The 18704-nt window shown below is 44.1% G+C and overlaps 1 protein-coding gene across 7 annotated transcripts in view; it reads left to right on the top strand.

The window, feature by feature from the left end:
* The window catches only part of LOC132391562 (protein transport protein Sec24C-like), a 75785-nt gene that overhangs the window by 32279 nt on the left and 24802 nt on the right, over window positions 1–18704 (top strand). For all 7 annotated transcript variants that reach the window (XM_059964920.1, XM_059964934.1, XM_059964929.1 and 4 more), the window contains 6 exons: window positions 844–968; window positions 6485–6676; window positions 8540–8633; window positions 10484–10582; window positions 14180–14350; window positions 16857–16953. In XM_059964920.1, the coding sequence (XP_059820903.1) occupies window positions 844–968; window positions 6485–6676; window positions 8540–8633; window positions 10484–10582; window positions 14180–14350; window positions 16857–16953 (778 nt within the window). The remainder of the gene's footprint in view (window positions 1–843; window positions 969–6484; window positions 6677–8539; window positions 8634–10483; window positions 10583–14179; window positions 14351–16856; window positions 16954–18704) is intronic.

Genomic DNA, 18704 nt, shown 5'->3' with positions numbered 1-18704 from the left:
CGAGGATCCCACCCATCCTTTCAGCATCCTCTTTGACTTTCTACCAACGAGCAGGAGGCTCCGATACATAAAAACAAGAAAGGTCAGGATGGGAAACAGTTTTTCCTTCAGCCCATTAGGCTTCTGAACTCACATCGGATTGGAACTGTCACTGGATAATTTGTAACACGAACAACAAACTGGAGGAACTCAGCAGGCCAGGCAGCATCCGTGGAAACGAGCAGTCAATGTTTCGGGCTGAGACTCCCCGTCAGGACTCAGAGCTGGGGGTGTCGGAGCCTGTGGCCTGCAGGGTACCAGAACTGCATTCCCTCTTCAGTCCTGAATAGGCCAATATGTTTACTGGATAATTTGTACTGTACCCTACAATGTTTAATTTATGCATTTTATTTATCTATATATAATTTATTTGTAGATTTAGTTCTTTCTTTCCTAAGTTGTTGTGTTGTTATGTGTACAGAGGTTTGGAGAAAAGTTGTCTTGTTTGACAATATAAATGTATGTAGTTAAATGACATTAAACTTGGCTCAGGCCAGTTTGCAAACTTTGCTGCCATCTGTGAGTGCAAAATCTTAGCTAAATTCTATATTATCATGTATTTCTTTGTAGTGCTGCTGCTAAGTTAATAAATTTCAAGACATGCTGATGATATTAAACCTGATTCTGATCTGGTAGGAGCTTAAAAACATTATTTCTAACCACAGTTGACTGCATTTGCTATTGACTTTTTTTCGTTGAAGTGTCAACCCCCATGAACAGAAGCTGAGTAACTGGTTCCGTTCTATGGGATTAATTATTTAAAAAATAATTTAAAAAAATCTCCTCTTTATATTATCTACCCAGAGCGATCAAGGCTCAGGTTTAGTGGGATTCATTTTCATGATCGATGTATCATACAAGGCGGTGAGGAGTGGCTTGCTTGCCTTAGTCTGCGGTGAGCTGAAGAAGGTGGTACAGCGTTTGCCAAGGTAGGAGTCCAACCGTGTCCATTTGTACTGACTGAACACAGCCTAAGGTGCAGACTCTGGGTGTGTGTGTGTGTGTTATACCGCTGGGGTTTAGTACAGCAATGATGGTCCTCCATCTTTGTCTGTGTAGAAGGATTCTTCATTGCTGTTTTTGTAACAATTGCTTTTTGACTAGCCAAGGTTGTTAGCCGTGAGCCGAACTCCAAACCTGGAGGACCGGTGGACCACTCTTAGTCTGACCTCAGCTCTTTGACCTGTTTGGTATGGGAGACCCTTCCAAGAGCCAAAGAACAAGGCCCTGACTCCAGCCAACGTAGCTCTCCGGGTCACTGAGGCACACAAACCTCGTCCTCTTGTGCACTTGATACGTGCATGCCTTGCTAAAGTAAACAAAGTTAGAATCATGTTTTGGACTCCCGTATCATCCTTTGAATTAGTTTAACATTTTGAAATTACAAAACATAATGATGTGAACTGAACAGAACACGAGGGATGTGTCAAAAGAATCTCATCATTTGTAGAAAACTTAGAAATTGATATTTGTTTACTCAAAACAAATTGAGATGAAAAAAACTCTTGAAATTCAATTTCACAGTTATTTCAGTATTATGCAGTTCAAAAGTTGTGTCTGTTTGCAGAGTGACACCAGTTTCCATGTTATTCTGCATCAGTAAATTCATCTGGGCTGCAGAAGGATCTGGACTTGAAATGTCAACCGTTCATTTCCCAGCATAGATGCTTCCTTACTCACTGAGATCCTCCCTTCTGTACAGCCCATTACACCGCTAGTGTTTAGGGCAGCAGTGAAGTCCCTCTATCTCTGGCAGTGCTCAGGGCTTCCTTCATCATGTCAGTAGCTCTGCTTTCACTATTGCCTGTACTGCAAGTCCCGGGCGGAGGCTCAGGAACACCGTCACACTCAGATGTAGAAAGATTCTTCATTGCTATCTCTGTAACAGTTTTGTTTTACCAGTCAGGGTTGCTAGCCCTGAGCTTAACCCTGAGCCTGGCGGACTGGTGGGCCACTCTTAGTCTGGCCTCTACCCTTTGACCTGTTTGGCTTGGGTGACCCCACCAAGAGCCAAAGCATAAAGTCCTGACTCCAGCCAACATAGCTCTCTGGGTCATTGAGGCACACAGGCCTCCAAGCCACGACAAAGTTGTGGTCCTCTTGGAGGGCTGAGTTCCTCCAGCTCTTTGATTTTGCTTGAGATTCTATCATCTGCAGTCTTTGTGTCTCTCTGGGAGCTTTTGAGTATGAGTTGTCATTGCCGCGTAACTAGACTCTGACAATTTGCACTCATTCCTCAATCAATTTACTTACTTGTGCAAAAGGAGAACAGAGCTGTAATGAAGTTTGAACAAAGAAATGCCATTTTTGTACTGAAATATACAAGCATTTGTGTACTTCTGAATCTCATCATTGGCATATTGTTTAATGTAAATGCATTATCAAAGTACATGTCTGCCACCAAAAACAACCCTGAGATTCATTTTCCTGTGGGCATTCTCAATAAATCAATAGAATAATAACCATAACAGAACCAATGAAAGACCTCACTAACTTGGGTGTTCAACGTGTAAATAAAAAAAGAAGCAAATAATAATAAAACAATAAACAAAAAATATTGAGAACATGAGCTGAAGAGTCCTTGAAAGTGAGTCCATTGGCTGTGGGAACATTTCAATGATGGGGCAAGTGAAGCAGACTGAAGTTATCCCTTTTGGTTCAAGAACCTGTTGGTTAAGAGGTAATGCATATTTCAAACCCTAATACCATTAAAAATCTATGAGTTAAAGGCCAATAATACTTGAGAATTAGTAAAGTTACTGTCCAATAGTAAATGTTGCCCCAGAATCCTTTGCTTGCATCTTTAGGTCTCTATTCATTGGAGCGTAGAAGGTTGACCGGGGATTTGATCGAGGTATTTAAAAATTTGAGAGGGATAGATAGAGTTGACGTGAATAGGCTGTTTCCATTGAGAGTAGGGGAGATTCAAACGAGAGAACATGATTTGAGAGTTAGGAGGCAAAAGTTTAAGGGAAACACGAGGGGGTATTTCTTTCCTCAGAGAGTGATAGCTGTGTGGAATGAGCTTCCTGTAGAAGTAGTAGAGGCCAGTTCAGTTGTGTCATTTAAGGTAAAATTGGATAGGTATATGGACAGGAAAGGAGTGGAGGGTTATGGGCTGAGTGTGGGTAGGTGGGATTAGGTGAGATTAAGAGTTCGGCACGGACTAGGAGGGCCGAGATGGCCTGTTTCCGTGCTGTGATTGTTATATGGTTATATGGTTATCTTGTCTTGGTGTATTTCGTGACTTGGGTTTCCAGATTTGAACAAAAAGGATGTACAAGGCTTCCTAGAGCCGTGTTCAGCCTGGGTGACGACACTATGTCTGTATACTGTTTCTGTCAGCTTATCATCTTGACTGTTACCTTTGCTGAACCTCCACACATCGAAAAGGCTGTACAAAGTATCTGCGCTGTGCTCTGTCAGCACCCCATTTTAACCCTTTCGGCAGTTACAAATTCCACACCTCCCATGGAGACTGTCATGCCAAATGCTCTGGCCTTTGTGTGATACGGACTATCAAAGTCACTTGTTGCATGTAAATATGGAATTTTTAAAGTTAAGTGTAGCGCATGCATTGTAAATATTTTTGTGTGGACTGGAGTAGCACTACAATCTTGTTGTTTTGAGCAATGATGATAAAGTTCTATTTTCCTTTTGGAGCCTAGCATTGGGACTTGGATCAAGTTACCTTGGGAGTGCCTCTTGTTAGGCACACTTGTGACAACCTGTGCTTTCCAGACATGTGGTGATCTGGGATATCTGCCAAGTCAGCCAACAGCCATCCCACAATGCACTGCACAGTTCCCTCCATCATTTCCCAACAGTCGTGTCACCCCCCAGAACCACCAGCCTTTAATCTGTCCACAATTATCCATCACTCATAGATCCCATTATCCCCATTAACATCATCTATCTCACTGAAGTACTTGCACATGAAGTCTTGGATACAACTGAAGTTGGGCTGCACTAAGGTCTCTACGTTAGAGTTTACAGAGCACGCCTGAGTTTTACACTGTGAAACCCTTCAATAGGTTGCAATACTCCATTGAATCAGAATCAGGTTTATTATCACCGGCATGTGCCATGAAACCTGTTAATTTAGCAGCAGCAGTTCAATACAATACATAATTAAGAAGAAAAAAAATGGTAATGACAAATAAGTAAATCAATTACAGTATACGTATATTGAATAGATTAAAAATTGTGCAAAAAAAAAAAGCAAATATATTTAAAAAAGTGAGGTAGTGTTCATGGGTTCAATGACCATTTAGGAATCAGATGGCAGAGGGGAAGAAGCTGTTCCTTAATCGCTGAGTGTGTGTCTTCAGGCTTCTGTACCTCCTACCGGATGGTAAAAGTGAGAAAAGGTCGTGCCTTGGTTGCTGAAGGTCCTTAATAATGGACAATGCCTTTCTGAGACACTGCTCCTTGAAGACGTCCTGGGTACTTTGTAGGCTAGTGCCCAAGATGGAGCTGACTAAATTTACGACCCTCTGCAGCTTCGTTCGGTCCTGTGCAGTAGCACACCCCCCACCCCCCATACCAGACAGTAATGCAGCCTGTCAGAATGCTCTCCATGGCACATCTATAGAAGTTTTTGGGTGTATTTGTTGACATACAAAATCTCTTCAAACTCCAAATGAAGTATAGTTGCTGTCTTGCCTTCTTTATAGCTACATCAATATGTTGGGACCAGGTTAGGTCCTCAGAGATCTTGACACCCAGGAACTTGAAACTGCTCATCTCTCTACTTCTGATCCCTCTATGAGGATTGGTATGTGTTCCTTCATCTTACCCTTCCTGAAGTCCACAATCAGCTCTTTCATCTTACTGACGTTGAGTGCCAGGTTGTTGCTGCAACACCACTCCATTAGTTGGCATATCTCACTCCTGTACCTTTATTAAGAAGAGATGTTCACTTCACTATGCCTCCGTTCAACTTTACAATGAACTTACTATAGCTTCTTACAAGACTTCACTGGCGATCCCCACGGCTGAAAGGGCTAGCACGAGAGGGCATAGTTTTAAGGTGCTTGGAAGTAGGTACAAAGGAGATGTTGGGGGTAAATATTTTATGCAGAGAGTGGTAAGTGCGTGGAATGGACCACTGGTGGCAGTGGTGGAGGTGGATACGATAGGGTCTTTTAAGGGACTCCTGGATAGGTACATGAAGCGTAGAAAAATAGAGGGCTATGGGTAAAGCCTAGGTAGTTCTAAGGTAGGGACATGTTCGGCACAGCTTTGTGGACCAAAGGACCTGTATTGTCCTGTAGGTTTTCCATGTTTCTATGTTTTCTAGATCGACAACCTTTGCAAAGGAATCCAAACTCTCACTCTAAAGGTGTAATGTTGACAAGCAAGAATTGAGATGTGTTACAGATGCGTTATTTGAGCTAGCTGTTAGGGATTTGATGTGGAAGTCTGGAGGTTTAGCAAGTGGGTATTCCTGTTGTACCTTGTGCAGCTGAAGCTCTTGATACTTGGTGTAGTTTTGCTAAGGAACACTTCCTATTTCATCAGCATTTGGGAGGGAGATTGAAAATCTGGTTGAGTGGTAACATGACATCAACCTCTCACTCAGTGTCGGCAAAACCCAAGGGCTGATTGTACTCTACAGGAGGAAGAAGCCAGGAGTCCATGAGCCAGTCTTCTTGAGGGGAAAGGAGGTGGAGTGCCAGTAGCTTTAAATTCCTTGGCATTAACATATCAGAGGATCTATCCTGGGACCAGCTCGTAAATGTCCCCACAAAGAAAGCACAACAGTACTTTTACTTTCTTAGAAGTTTGTGTCGAGTTGGAATGTTACCAAAAACTTTGACAGACTTCTAAGTGGTTGCATCACTGTCTGGTTTGGAAACACCAGTGTCTAGAATGGAAGAATGGAAGAGGGTACAAAAAGTGGTTGAAACAGCCCCGTCCATCAAAGGCAAAACCACAGGTGAGTACGTGTACAAGGAGTGTTGCTGTGAGAAAGCAGCGTCAATCAGCAAAGGACCCCCCCCCCCCCCCCCACCATCCAGGCCATGTCCTCTTTTCCCCGCTATGACGGGGCAGAAGATACAGACACCTTAGGTCCCACGCCACCAGGTTCAGGAACCGTTATTACACTACAATCATCAGATTCTTCAATTGGCATGGATACCTCATTCATCACTACTCTGAACTAATTCTCTGGCCTACAGACTCACTTTCAATGACTCTTCACACCTCATGCTCTCAGTATTATTTTTGTTTGCATTTTGTCTTCTTTTGAACTTTGGTTGTTTGTCAGTCATTGTTTATGTATAGTTTTTTTTAGTAAAATTCCATTATATTTCTTTCTTCCTATAAGTGCCTGCAGAACATGAATTTTATGTTAGCATATGATAATAAATGTGTAATTTGATAAGTAACTTACTTTGAACTATTGGGTGTAATCAGTTCTATGGGTTTTGCTTCACAGGGAGCCTGGGGCTGAGGAGTCAGCTGTGAGAGTGGGATTCCTAACGTACGATAAGTTTCTACATTTCTACAACGTGAAAAGCTCGCTGGCTCAGCCGCAGATGATAGTAATAACGGACATCTCCGATGTGACGATGCCAATGTTCGACGGGTTCCTGGTCAACGTGACGGAATCCGCTGCACTTATCAACAAGTAAGAACTGGGAATTCGTACAAGGAACAGGCAAAATAATGCTGTCAATGCGATGTTGCACTAGTGGCTTGGGTTTCCCTTGTCCTGAATTGGGTGACTTATCACTGACATACGTCATGATATTTGTGTGTCTTTAAACTCCTGTACCATTTCTCTGATGGTAGTAATGAGAAGGTGTCCTGGATGGTGACGGTCGTTAACGATTGGTGCTGCCTTTTTGAGGCATTGTTGTTGAAGATGTCCCCGATGATGGGGAGGCTAGTTCTCGTGATGGAGCTGGCTGAGTTTACAATCCTCTGTGGTTTTTTTCCAACCCGATGCGTTGGTATCTCCATACCAGACGGTGGTGCGACCAGTCAGAATGCTCTCCGTGGTACATCTGTACAAATTTGCTAGTCTTTTGTGACGTACCCAATCTCCATAAACTCCAAATGAGGTATTAATTCATGCAGCCATACAGCATGGAGTCGTCCCTTCTGGCCTCTTGAGCCATGCTGCCCCAGTGACCACTGACAAACCAGAATTAACCCTAATCTAATCACGGGACAATATACAATGACCAGTTAATGACCTGGTACATCATTGTACTGGGCGAGAAAACCAGGGGAAAATGGACGCATTCCAACTGGAGGACGTACAGACTCATAGAAACATAGAAAACCTACAGCACAATACAGGTCATTCGGTCCACAAAGTTGTGCCGAACATGTCCCTACCTTAGAAATTACTAGGCTTACCCATAGCCCTCTATTTTACTAAGCTTCATGTACCTATCTAAAAGTCTCTTAAAAGACCCTATCATATCCACCTCCACCACCGTTGCCAGCAGCCTATTCCATGCACTCACCACTCTCTGAGTAAAAAACTTACCCCTGACATCTCCTCTGTACCTACTCCCCAGCACCTTAGACCTGAGTCCTCTTGTGGCAACCATTTCAGCCCTGGGACTTGTTACTGAATGGCGCCGGAATTGAACTCTGAGCACTAGAACGCATTAGTATCGTGCTAATCTAGCCTTTGACATGCCTTCTTTGTAATTGCATCAATATGTTGAGCCCAGGGTAGATGTTAATAACCAGGGACATAAAGCTGTTTACCCTTTTCACTGTTGATCCCTTGATTCCACAGCCTAACTTTCAAAGACTCCAAAAGTCATGTTCTTGGTAGTATTTATTTTTTTTATTGTATTTGCATTTTACCTTTTTTTTTGCATATTAGCTGCTTGACAGTCCTTGTGTGTAACCTTTTCATTGATTCCCTCATAAATATTTATTTTCCTGTAAATGACTGCAAGAAAATGGTGCCACGGTAGCGTAGCGGTGATCGCGATGCTATGACAGCTCAGTGTGTTGGAGACTGGAGTTCAATCTGAGCACTGTCTGTAAGGAGTCTCTGCCCGTCCTTCCCGTGGAAAGTGTAGGTCTTCTCCGAGTCCTCCGGCTTCTTCCCACAGTCCAAAGACGTACCGGGTAGGTTAATTAGTGATCGTAAATTGTCCCGTGATTAGGTTAGGGTTAAACGGGGACTGTCAGGTCTTGCTAGGGTGGCACGGCTTGGAAGGCCTGAACTGTATACTAAATAAATAACAAATCTCAAGGTAATATCTGGTGACATGTACGTACTTTGATAGTTTACTTTCACTTTAAAACTATGCCCTCTTTTCGGACATTAGGAGAGTATCTCCACCACTTGGGTCCCATTGTATCACTTGGCAGTAGAGATCACCAAGTGACCTGCCAACTTTATTTCTTTCCTCACTTCCTCAATGCAAATGGGATCTTCCTTGCCCTTAAACTGCGTGAAGGGACCAGCTGTAACGTTCAGGGTGTTTAATGGGTGTTTTCTTTACTCTTTTGGTTCCAGTCTGTTGGATAGGATCCCCTCGCTGTTCGTGGACAGTACTGAGGAGGAGGTTCTCTTTGGCCCGGTCATCCAGGCAGGCCTGGAGGCTCTGAAGGTAATAAGATGGCGGGCTTCAACGTGGACCTTGAACGTCAGGCAAAACAGCATGATAGTTAGCTTTCACCTTTCGGTTGCAAACAACAGCCTGCATCACAAATTTCCCCATTGCTCCCATTCTGATCTTACCCAAGTGTCATTTACACTTCGGTCCCTTTGCATCATTTGACAGTAGAGGTCTCCCAGTGACTTAGCCAATTGTCTCTCCCCACTTCCCCATACCAGACTTTCTCTCCTAAACAAAAGCACCCAAAGCTGTCAGTTCCCATGGTCTCCATGGCAATCTTGGTGTACGCAGGTTATAACGATTTTCTTCAAAAGAAGGTTAGCTCTAGGATGGTGGTGAATATTGGTAGCGTGGGTTGAGGTGCTTGATGTTGCGGTGTTTGCCGAGCTTGGCCATTAGCTTGCAGACATTTTCGTCACCCGTCCAGGTGACATCCTCAGTGTGCAGTTGTTGGTGTTCCGCTCTGGGAGTGCTCGCGTTATATAGGCCCCCGTTTCCTTGCTTTGGTCCTGATTAACTACCCCTTCAGTTGACCTTTGAGCCAATAAAATTCAAAGGTCAATTGAAGGGGTAAGCCAATCAGGACTAAGGTATGCAAATTCTAGCACTCCCAGAGAGAAACACCCCTCGGATGGTGATGAAATGTCTGCAAGCTAACTGCCAAGCTTGGTGAACACCACAACATCAAACATAAGCTCTACTTTGGCTGACTAAAGATAGGATTAGATTCTATAACTTCAGGAAGAAGCTGTTCCTGAATCACTGTGTGTGTCTTTTCAGGTTTCTGTGCCTCCTCCTGGATGGTAACAATGAGTAGAGGGCATGGTGAGGAGGGTCCTTAATAATGGACACTGCCTTCATGAGGCACCACCTCTAGAAGATGTCTTGGATACTATGGGCAAGCTTGGCCTGGACATAGTGAAGGGCACCTCCCTGACCCTCTACCAGATTTTCGTTTTTAAATTTACCTTCGACTAGACTTCCTTAGACTGCCCATTAGATTGTAGATAAACTAGGATGAAGGGGAACAAGGTTCATTTGATGAAAGTAGTTGAACCCAAGCAATGATAACGAATAGAATGTTTAAGGCTTAGAAGAAGAATGAAAGGTTGTAGGGTCCTCCATACAGGGCACCAAACATTCCTTCCAGGTGAGGCAACACTTCACATAGTGAACCTGCTGGGGTCATCTATTGTGTCCGGTGCTCTTGATGCAGCCTCCTCTACATTGGTGAGACCCGTTGTAAATTGGGGGACCGCTTCATCGATCACCTCTGCACCATCCGTCACAAGTGGAACCTCCTGGATGACCAAATGTTTTAATTCTAATTCCTGTTCCCGTTCCGACATGTCGATCCATGGGCTCCTCTTGTGCCAAAATGAGGCCACACTCAGGTTGGAGGACCAACACCTTATATTCCGTCTGGGTAGCCTCCAACCTGATGGCATGAATATCAATTTCACCTTCCAGTAAATAAATCTTCTCACCTACCTACCACTTCTGTCTGGGGCCCCTCCTCCTTCCCTTTCTCCTATGGTCCAACCTCCACTCCTATCAGATTACTTCCTCTCCAGCTCTTAACCTTCCCCACCCACCTGGCTTCGCCAATGACCTAACTAGCATCCTTCTCTCCTTTTTATTCTGGCATCTTCCCCTTCCTTTCCAATCCTGATGAAGAGTCTAGGCCTGAAACATCAACAGTTTATTCTTTTCTGTGGATACTGCCTGACCTGCTGAGTTTCCCCAGCATTTTGTGGGTGTTTCTTTGGACTTCCAGCATCTGCAGACTTCCTCGTGTTTAGGATTTGCTATTAATGCCGTCTTTCTCTTCACTCCACCAGGCTGCTCACTGCTTCAGTAAACTCTTCATTTTCCACACGTCGCTGCCCACCGTGGCTGTCCCGGGTCCTGTGAGAAACCGCAACCCCAACAAGGAGCAGGTACTGGCAGGGGGAGGGGGTGTGGGAGTACCTCCTTCACAACCACACTTGTTGGTCAGCACCTCAATGGTCACCAGCGTAGACTAGGGTTAATGATCGGGCTAATTCTGGCTACGCACTGGGGAGTCCGTGGGATGTATTGTAATGCCCACCGAGAGGAACTTTCTCCAAGATAATTCCTATTAAATGTGTTTCTCCTTTTCTTTTTCTTTTTTTATTAGAGGAAAGAACCCAATAAATAAGTTGTTTGTACAGTGTAAAACAAAGGTATCAAATGTACTGTTCATAACAGTTTAAAAAAAAGCACCCATGGTAGAGTCATATATAGTTAGTTACCACCCCACCCTCCCATTGCCCGACTCCAAGCCAACCTTACAATATATAGAAAAGTTAACAGAACTTTAATTGCCACAGAGCTGTATCTATAAAAGGTAGGTATATTGCCTACTACCTGGACTATAATATGTTTACACATCAAAAACCGTAAATCTTAACTGAAAGAAGCTGGAAGTAAGGGATTTTTATGTAGAAAAAAAAAGGATGGACCTTTAATCTAAGTGGGGATTATGAAAATATTCAAGAAAAGATCCCCACACCCATTGGAACTTTGTGTCCAAATTATGGAGTGAATAAAGAATCTTTTCACGGTCTAAACAGGACATAATGTCTCTGAGCCATTGAGCATGAGTGGTTGGGGCAGCATCTCTCCACCTAAGAAGGACTGTGTGTCTGTCCAAAAGAGAGGCAAAAGACAGTGTGCGATGTTTAGTCGGGCTCAGATGCGTGTCAATCCCTCCCGAGGTGCCGAGAAGAGCAATCAGAGGATTAGGTTCAAAATAATAATTAAGTAAATGGGATAAATTTAGAAAGACATCTCTCCAGTATTTCTCCAAGCCAGGGCAAGTCCAATACATACTGTTATGAATCCCGTAACTGGAGAACTTACCAGCAAAGATAGAGAGGTCCGTTGAAGTCTGATGTCACTATTTTCAAACGTTTTATTCATAAAGGGACACAAAAGTAGGGTTAATACATACATTCAGATAGTGCACATTGTCAACACTCAATCTAAAAGCGCGGGTATAGTAATCATCATCATTAAGAAGTGAGCTCTGCTGTTGTCTAGGGGTTAATAGATTGTCCGTTGGAAATATAAAAGTCACTCTGAAGGCTGCAGGCCTCAGCCCTTTGAAAATCGCTGGGTTTCACGTGGGGCGACCGAGAGAGAGAGATTGGGGGAGAAGAGAAAGAACTTGCCGAGTCTTGATGAATCTTCCATGAAATCGGGGGAGCGTTGGTTCCATCTCCCCGATGTTAGTTAAAAGCGGTTTTCTGTGATTCCAGCCACAAATTCCAATCCCGGAATCTAACGCACGTGGCTTCCTTCAGAATGGCTTCCCGCTGCTGCGGGATCACTCTCTCATGTCTTTTGGGTGCGTCTGAGGGGCTGTCCCCCTGAGACTCTCCTTTATACTTCCTCACGGGGTCGCAGGTGTCAATCAGGTTGGGATGATGCAATCTCTCTCTCAACCAGCCCACCTTGCCCGAGGGCTTTTCACGTGGTCTCCATGAGACAATAGTCGCTGGCATCTTATTCTGTATCCCGGGTGGGACGTGCAATTTTGGCACGTTTCTCTCTCTCTCACTTCCTGGGTCTACTGACCCCCCCCCTCAACGGGTGATCTTGCGATTCTCACAAAGGAGGGGGCTGGGATCATAACAATATGAATAAGGGAAGCTTTGCCCCATTTACATGTGTCGCAACAGGGACTAATGTCTGGATAGATACGCAATAATTTAGTTTTAGACGTATGAGCCCTGTGTACGACCTTAAACTGTAACAGGCCATGACGAGCACATGAAGAAGTTGAATTGACTGACTTGAGAATTGAATCCCATATATCATCGGACAAAGGAAAATTTAAATCTTGCTCCCAGGCAGTTTTAATTTTGTCAAGGGGAGCTGGCATGTTCCTCCTTTTCAACATGGAAGGTTTTAAATCATATTTAGTGGCACAGCAAAAAATAATGTTCTCACTGTCTTCATCTGTGCACCCTCCTCCAGCCCTGCAGCCTGTAAATTCTCATCCTCAATCCCCTGTAAAGGCAGTGGTTAGCACAATGCTGTTGTGGGTTCAAATTCTGCTGCTACCTGTAAGAAATGGGTACATTCACCCCATAACCGTGCATGCGAGAAGTGCTCTGTGCTCTCCTTTGTGCTCTGGTTTTCTCCCAAGGTGTTGGATTAGTGTTTACTCTCTGATTCCCAGGGTTCTTCTAGGAAGCAGTCTTAATTTCAAGATTTCAGTTTATTTTAGAGTACAAACGAACATGCAAATACCAAGCAAACTAAATAGAAAGCTGAGAAATGATTCTCAGGGGTGTATGGAGGCAAAGACAAAAGGAATGAAGAAGCCAAGATGGTACTCTGAAAAATCCATCACTTTTATAGATAACTTAAATCCCTTACATAGAGAATAAACTAGTTAGTAGTCTTTATAATGAAAACAATTACATCATGTGGGCAATGAGATAATACTTAGCCAATGAAAAATGAAAAAGGTGGCAATCCATTAATTTAGCTGCTATACTGCTTTCTGCCAGTGAGTGGGGATGAACCACCACGTACTGTGAAAAATACATGACTGATGAAAAAGTATTATTTAAAAAAAAGTGGTTTCCAACAATTGGTTGCATGGATGTAATTGAGCGGCATGGGCTTGTTGGGCTGAAAAGGTCTGTTATCATGCTGTATCTCTAAATGTAGGTTGGCAGGGTGGAGATACGTCTCTACCAAAGGAGGTGTAAGGCGCCACCTCCCTCTGCTAGCTGCAGGTCACCCTTGGGCAAAGTGTAACTCCTGCTTAATCCCCCCTCCCCACCTCCAATCACGGTCACGTGAAGCCGTGGAAGCAGGTGGTGGATGGTCATATGAGCAGCTGGTGCATATCACAAGTCCTGGTTATGTGACCACTGACAGCAGGCAGACAATCTCTGAAGAGTACTGAAAAGGTCTGGGGTCACCCGTCTTGTAAAGACACTGCCCAGAAGAAGGCAATGGCAGACTACTTCTGTAGAAAAATTAGCCAAGAATAATCATAGTCTTGGAAAGACCATGATCGCCCACATCATATTACAGCCCATAAAGAATAAACTACACCCCTCGCTTAAGGGCACTTAGCCCTTAAGTGCTAGTGGTGGAATGCCAGTATTTGTGGGAAGGATGTAGGATGGGTGTGAATAAGAGCTAAGAAACTTTCCGCCAACTATGTTTTGAACACTAGAAACATTTTATCTTCTGCATTTTGTAGTGAAAAGCACAGGGTAATTGGGTAAGCAATTTCTATATCAAGAGGCGGATTGTTTATCTCCCCAAGTCCTGCATCCTTTCAAGCCAGAAGCAGGCAATGTGCTGCTTCAGAACAGGAGACGAGAGCTGAGCTGAAATGGTGGGGCAGAACTGGACGGAGCAAAAAGTGCCACTCCACACCGCAGTCTCTTCCTGCTGGCTTGGCTGTGGGCAGGGCAGGGTGTTCTATTGTGCAGTGAGGTGTGTAGGTGAATTAGTTCTGAGATCATATGTATCTGCTGTGTCAGTCCTCATTCCAGCCTCGAAGCAGCTACTACCTGACGCTGGCCAAGCAGTGCGTGCAGCAGGGCTGCAGTGTGGACCTCTTCATCTTCTCTGACCAGTATGTAGACCTGGCCTCCCTGGCTCTGCTGACCTTCAAGACCGGAGGAAGTCTCTACCACTACAGCAACTTTAAGGTTATGTCATTCTCAACCAGACAACTTTAGCTCACTGCAGGTGTATTCTCAGTAATTAGGACCCTGTTTGCTGACTCAGGTCCAACTCTAGAAAGATATAAAACCTTAAGTTCCACTACTGACTCAGGTGAATATAAAGGATGCTTCAGAATTCCCATTCCCATTCCGACATGGCCTCCTCTTGTGCCAAGATGTTGGAATGTGGAGGTGCAACACCTTATATTCTGTCTGGGTGGCCCCCAACCCGATGGCATGAATATCAATTTCTCCTTCTGGTAAATATTTATTCCTCCCCCTCACCTCTTCTCTGGCCTTTTACCTCTACTCACCTGCCTATCACTTCCCCTGGGTCCTTTCCTCCTTCCCTTTCTCCTATGGTCCACTCTCCTCTCCTATTAAATTCCTACCTTTCCAGCCCTTTATCTTTCCCTCCACCTGGCTTCACCTGTCACCTAACTATCCTCCTTCCCCTCCTCCCACCTTTTTATTCTGGGGTCTTCCCCCTTCCTTCACAGTCCTGAAGAAGAGTCTCAGCCTAAAATGCTGACTGTTTACTCTTTCGCACAGATGCTGCCTGACCTGCAGAGTTCCTCCAGCACTTAGTGTGTGTTGCTTTGGATTTTCAGCATCTGCAGATTTTCTTGTGTTTATGATGTGTTACAGAATGGGGAGAATCTCCAATGTCCTTGGCTGGTTTTATATCAAATCATGATTCCAATACATTATGTTTACTTTATTTCACTGCACAGTAAATGGTTAACACTACTTCCCATGTTAAGCTGGCCGTCGCAATTCAAGAGATATAAAGAAGCTACTTCTGACGTGCCTTAGAAAGAAAGGATTTATTTTTTTTTACAAAAATACAGAAGTTTATTCAATCACAAAATGCACACAATAATCAGGGATTTTCAAAACTATTTACAATACCAAATTAAAATATAGTTACTCTCATCTACAAGACACTCAATTCTCTGGGAGGGAGGAGGTGACTTCCGTTTTCAGAACTCTGTGTCATAGTGACCGCATGCTTTCCTCTTCAAGGACGCCTGGGCACGATCGTAATCCTGGAAGAAGGGCAAGCAGTCGGCTCAGGCAGAGCCGTTGACTGTCCACTGCCTGGACATCTTGGCCAGGCCCAGGAGCAAGCTCACTAGTAGATCCGCCAAGTGACCACACCCCCCACCCCCCCATACTACAATGTTTTTACATGATTTTAAAATGTCCTAACGTAGAAGTATTATTCTGGTGCATCATTGTTGACGTGAAGAGTTATCATTTTATAGATTATTTCAGTCAGTGAGATGCAGTCATTGCTGAAGTCCAGTCATACGCAGAAAGAGAATGCAGAAACAGATTCTGATTCCAGGTGTCTGTCCAACATTCTTTAAGGATTTTTTAAAATCTCAGTACCAATAACTCTGCAAAGATTAAAAATGTAAGTACTAAGGAAAAATCCCAAATAAGACCTGAAGACATTGGAGCAGAATTAGGCCATTTGGCCCATCAAGTTTGTTCCATCATCCCATCACGGTTGATTTTTTATTCCCTCAACCCCATCCTCCTATCTTCTCCCCATAACCTATCAATCTCTGCTTTAAAAATACTCATTGACTTGGCCTCCATGGACATCTGTGGCAGTGAATCCCACAGATTCACCACCCTCTGGCTGAAGAAATTCCTCCTCCTCTCTCTTCTAAGGCTGTGCCCTCTAGTCCTGGACACCACCAGTATTGCAAACATTCTCTCCACTTCTACACTATCTAGGTCTTTCAATATTCACTAGGTTTCAATGACACTCCCTTTCCTCACTCACCCACCCCCCAACACTCATTTTTATAAACTCCAGTGAGTATGAGCCCAGAACTATCAAATGTTCCTAATTCATTCATTAACCCCTTCGTGCCCGGGATCATTCTCATGTACTTTCTCTGGACCCTCTCAAATGCCAGCACGTCCGTTCCTAGATAAGGGGTCCAAAACTGCTCACGAGCACAAAAATGGAAGTGTTGACGTGCAGGCAGTGTCAACATGTGGCTGTTGTTCACATCTGAGGTGTGCTTTACTGTGGAGATGAATTCACTGAGGCACAGTCACCACTGTGGAGGTGCAGACACTTTTAAAAGTGTCGCCACCGTGTAGTCGGAGCCGCCACTGAAGTGTGACGTTGAGGTGGAAACTAAAATTAAATCATTGAATTATTATCTTAGTTAAAATATTGCCACTGTTGAAAGATACTCCCTCCAGCAACTTCGCTGGGTTTGAATAGCGGTGGGGTGGTGACTGGTGGGGCAGTTCCTGTGATGTTGATGTGACTGTTGACTAGCCTTTGTTAAATATGAAGATTGTTAGGGTGTGTCCCCTCCTGCGGTGCAGTCGCTGTGGCCTGTAGTCACAGCCGAAGGATAGAAAATGGTTTGAAGTTGTGAGAATATGATTCGAGAATGAATCAAGACAACCTGGTGGGCCTGACAAACTCTCCATCCCACCTGTTTGATCTGATCGGCAGGTTGAGAGAGACGCGGAGCAGTTCCAGGGGGACCTTCAAAGGAACGTGGAGAAGCTTCTGGGATTCAATGCTGTGATGAACGTCCACACAAGGAAAGGTACCTCTTGTTCTTGTGGGTACTTATTTTGTGGAGGTAATGCATCCCAAACTACCAGAATATCCTGACTCATTGCTTGAAACACAAAGCTGTGGAACCCATTTTCTTACGCAAGTAACTTGGCTTAAGATCATAAGACACAAGGAGCAGAATTAGGCCATTCAGCTCATCAAGTCTGCTCTGCCATTCAATCACAGCTGATTTATCATCCCTCTCAACCCCATTCTCCTGCCTTCTCCTCATAAACTTTCTATAACATCTGAGAGTGAAATGGATAGTTGGTGTTTCAAGTCAAGACTCTTCATTCAAATGTCCAGATGGAGGGTCTCTGTTGTGTATTTAATATTTTAGCAATTTATTTATTTATTTATTTATTTATTAACATAGAGCTTGGAGTAGACTCTCCCAGTCCTTTGAGCTGCACGGTCCAGCATTCCCCCAATTTAACCCCAGCCTAAGGGGTTAGTAAGGCATTTGACAAGGTACCACATGGTAGGCTTATTCAGAAAGTCAGAAGGTGTGGGATCCAGGAAGGTTTTGCTAGGTGGATTCAGAATTGGCTTGCCTGCAGAAAGCAGAGGGTCGTAGTGGAGGGAATACATTCGGATTGGAGGGTTGTGACTAGTGGTGTTCCACGAGGACCGGTTCTGGGACCTCTACTTTCCGTGATTTTTATTAACAACCTGGATGTGGGGGTAGGAGGGTGGGTTGGCAAGTTTGCAGACGACACATAGGTTGGTGGTATTGTGGACAGTGTAGAGGATTGTCGAAGATTGCAGAGAGACATTGATAGGATGCAGAAGTGGGCTGAGAAGTGGCAGATGGAGTTCAACCCAGAGAAGTGTGAGGTGGTACACTTTGGAAGGGCAAACTCCAAGGCAGAGTACAAAGTAAATGGCAGGATACTTGGAAGTGTGGAGGAGCTGAGAGATCTGGGGGAACATGTCCACAGATCACTGAAAGTTGCCTCACAGGTAGATAGGGTAGTTAAGAAAGCTTATGGGGTGTTAGCTTTCATAAGAGAATGCATTATGATCAGAGATTAAGGGAGCTAGGGATTTACTCTCTGGAGAGGAGGAGGATGAGAGGAGACATGATAGAGGTGTACAAGATATTAAGAGGAATAGATAGAGTGGACAGCCAGCGCCTCTTCCCCAAGGCACCACTACTCAATACAAGAGGACATGGCTTTAAGGTAAGGGGTGGAAAGTTCAAGGGGGATATTAGAGGAAAGTTTTTTACTCAGAGAGTGGTTGGTGCGTGGAGTGCACTGTCTGAGTCAGTGGTAGAGGCAGATACACTAGTGAAATTTAAGAGACTACCAGACAGGTATATGGATGAATTTAAGGTTGGGGGGGGGGTTATATGTGAGGCAGGGTTTATGGGTCGGCACAACACTGTGGGCCGAAAGGCCTGTACTGTGCTGTATTGTTCTATGTTCTAACCATGGGACAATTTATAATAACCAATTAACCTATCAACTGATACATCTTTTGACTGTGGGAGGAAACCCACACAGGGAGAACATACAAACTCCTTACAAGCAGTGGCGGGAATCGAACCCAGGTCGCTGTTAATTTAAACAGTTGTGCTAACCACTACACCAACGTGCCCCCCACCCAATTTGTATAATTACCACCCAGCCAGTGAAACACAATCTCATTTACAGATATTTCAATAAAATTTGAGTAATCTTGTATATATATATATTGGTTGATTAAACATTCTTGGTCATTTAAATGATTCATTAT

The sequence above is a fragment of the Hypanus sabinus genome, chromosome 1, assembly GCF_030144855.1.
Source record: "Hypanus sabinus isolate sHypSab1 chromosome 1, sHypSab1.hap1, whole genome shotgun sequence".
NCBI lineage: Eukaryota > Metazoa > Chordata > Chondrichthyes > Myliobatiformes > Dasyatidae > Hypanus > Hypanus sabinus.
This window is presented reverse-complemented; position numbering and strand designations above follow the sequence as displayed.